We start from the raw sequence: 2,880 nt of genomic DNA, 5'->3' as shown, positions 1-2,880 counted from the left end.
ACCTAAAGCATCTGGGGAGGCAAAGTTTTATTTCATTTTATAGTTGACCGTTTGTCATCAAGGGAAGAATTGAAGCAGAGACCATGGAGGAATGCTGTGTCCTAATGCCCCAACTCCCTGGCCTGCTTAGCTACCTTTCTTAAACAGCCCAGGCCCATCTGCCTAGGGATGGCATTGCTCAATGTGGGCTTGACACTCCTTATTAGTTAGCAATGAAGAAAATGCCCCCACAAACATAGCTACAGGCCACGCTTATGAAACAGTTCCTCAGCTGAGATTCCCTCTTCCAGGTCTGTCAAGTGGATAACAGATACCATGACAACATGTGAACATATTCACATAGACACAAACACGCACACATGGTAGCTACAGCTGTGCATGCGCCTGTAGCTGTAGGTGATTGTAATTGCACATGCCTGAGTGTGAACTGGACGTGTTTTGGTGACTGTGGTGACTTTGCATAGCTGTATATTTGCAGTGAGTGGTCAGGGGTGACTGTTGATCACAGTTATAACCATCATGAACATGACTGTCCTTATACCTGACTAATCATGTGTGTGGTGTGAATAGGCCAGTTACCATGGTTGCATGATACTGTCATTAGGGATGGCTGTGCTGAGAAGAGTTGCCTCTGTCTGTGACTACTTGCCTAAGACTCTAATTGTGTCCATGGTATGTGTGTGTAGTGAGGAGGCAAGAAGGCCTGCTTTTCGTCCCACCGGGCTCCCACACGGCTAGCTTTAAACCCTAAATAACAACACACAAACTGTATTGATTTAAACATTGCTTGGCCCATTAGTTCTAGCCTCTTATTGGCTAATTCTCACATCTTGATTAACCCACTTAAATTAATCTGTGTAGCACCATGGGGTGGTGGCTTACTGGGAAAGATTCAGCATGTCTGACCTGGCAGCTGGCTCCATGGTGTCTAGCTCACTGCCTTCTACCCAGCATCCTGTTCTGTTTACTCCACCTACCTAATTTTCTGTCCTATCAAAGGATCAAATAAGTTTCTTTATTAACCAATGAAAATAACACATAGACAGATGACCTTCCTCCATCATGTGTGTCTATGAAAGTGCACGTGGTTCTGTGGCCTGGGGTTGCCCGTAGCCTCAGTCACATGAGACTTCAACATGGATGGCTGTGCCTGTGGGCTGCTCTAACTACTCCCAGGTAGCTATGGCGGATTACATGAGTGTGTCTGAGCATGGCTGTGGGATGGCCTGGTTGTGCATTCCTGGGAGGGGACAGGCTGAGGTGTTGCTGGCTCTGACTTAGGCTGTCTCTGCTTTTGGTGGAGGAGTCACATGGTCAGGTGCATGTGCTGGTGAGAGCCCACTGGCCAACCCAGCTCATGCCCATCACTGCCTCTCCCCCTACAGTATACAGGACCAGGCTAGTTGCTACGAAGCTGTCTAATGACTTCGATGAGTACGTCATGACCATCGAGCAGATCATCAAGTCAGGTAGCTAGCCCTCTGTCCTCCCACCTCCCCATCCCCGCTCCCTTTGCGGGAACTCAGCCTCCCCTTCTCTGCTCCACAGGCTCAGATGAGGTGCAGGTCGGGCAGGAACGCACGTTCATCAGCCACATCAAGTGTAGGCAATCCCTGAAGCTGCAGAACAAGAAGCAGTACCTCCTGTGGGGCCTGTCCTCTGACCTCTGGGGAGAGAAGCCCAAGTAAGTGTCCACCCTGCTGCTGTGCTGGGCAAGTGGCTGACCCTTTAGCCCCACCCACTGCCCCAGGAGCCCTCCTCACCTGTTCTCCCTTCCCCAGCACCAGCTACATCATTGGGAAGGATACTTGGGTGGAGCTCTGGCCCGAGGCTGAAGAATGCCAGGATGAGGAGAACCAGAAACAGTGTGAGAACCTCGGTGCGTTCACAGAGACCATGGTGGTCTTCGGCTGCCCCAACTGACCACAGCCCAGCCCTCCAATAAAGCTTCAGTTATATTTCACTCTCTCTCCAGTGTCTGGAGTTATGGTGTGGTGTGTGTGTTTGTGTGTCAACATATATCTGTGCAAGGTATGTGTGTGTGCATGTACATGTAGATACCAAAATTCTTTCCTTTTTTTCTTTTCTTTTTGTTTCTTTTTTTGCTTGTTTGTTTTTCTTTTCATTTGTTTTTCAAGGCAGGGTTTCTCTGTCCTGGAACTCACTACATAGACCAGTTTGGCCTCAAACTCACAGAGCTTTGCCTGCTTCTGCCTCCTGAGTGCTGTGATTCAAGGCATGGGCCACCACCGCTGACATCTTGCATTTTTATTTATTTTATTTTCAAAAATATGTATCAATGTAATGTGTGTCTGCATGAGTCTTTATGAGTCACATGACTGCAGGTGCCCTAGGAGGCCAGGAAAGGGAGCTGAAGCTACAGGTGACTGTGAGCTGCTTGATGGATGTGTGGGGGTGCTAACTAAGCCCAGGTCCTCTGCAGGTGTTTTTACCTCAGAGCCACCAATCCATCCCCAGAAATTGTTAAAATATGTGTGTGTGTGTGTGTGTGTGTGTGTGTGTGTGTGTGTGTGTGTGTGTGCGCGTGTGCAGTACCTACCGAGACCAGAAGAGGCCTTAGATCTCCTGCACCTGGTGGTTATGAGCTGCAAAATACGGACGCTGGGAACTGGGCCTGGGTCCTCTGCAAGAGCTCTTAACCACTGAGCCTTTTCTCCAGCTGTGTGTACCTTATTTTGTGAGACAGGGTCTCTCCCTTTTACCTGTGCTCACTGACCAGCTAGGCTATGTCTCTCTGTACTGGGATTTCATGGGCTCTGAGGACAGACATCTAGTCCTCACACCTACACAGCAAACATTTTATCAACAGTTATCTTCTGATCCACTCTGCTGTTTCTAGAGGTACCTGTGCCCCCCCCC

General features: G+C 49.0%; 1 protein-coding gene across 1 annotated transcript; it reads left to right on the top strand.

The window, feature by feature from the left end:
* Positions 1 to 1,385: 1,385 nt before the first annotated feature.
* On the top strand, positions 1,386 to 1,968 carry LOC102000047 (complement C3-like; the record flags this gene model as incomplete). Its single annotated transcript, XM_005372253.1, has 3 exons — positions 1,386 to 1,469; positions 1,549 to 1,684; positions 1,782 to 1,968. Coding segments are annotated over 3 exons (362 nt in total), but the record flags the coding sequence as incomplete, so codon positions are not given.
* Between the last annotated feature and the right edge of the window lie 912 nt (positions 1,969 to 2,880).

Source organism: Microtus ochrogaster, unplaced genomic scaffold (genome assembly GCF_000317375.1).
Source record: "Microtus ochrogaster isolate Prairie Vole_2 unplaced genomic scaffold, MicOch1.0 UNK536, whole genome shotgun sequence".
Lineage (NCBI taxonomy): Eukaryota > Metazoa > Chordata > Mammalia > Rodentia > Cricetidae > Microtus > Microtus ochrogaster.
The sequence above is the reverse complement of the archived record's forward strand: the minus strand, read 5'-3'. Positions and strand labels throughout refer to the sequence as shown.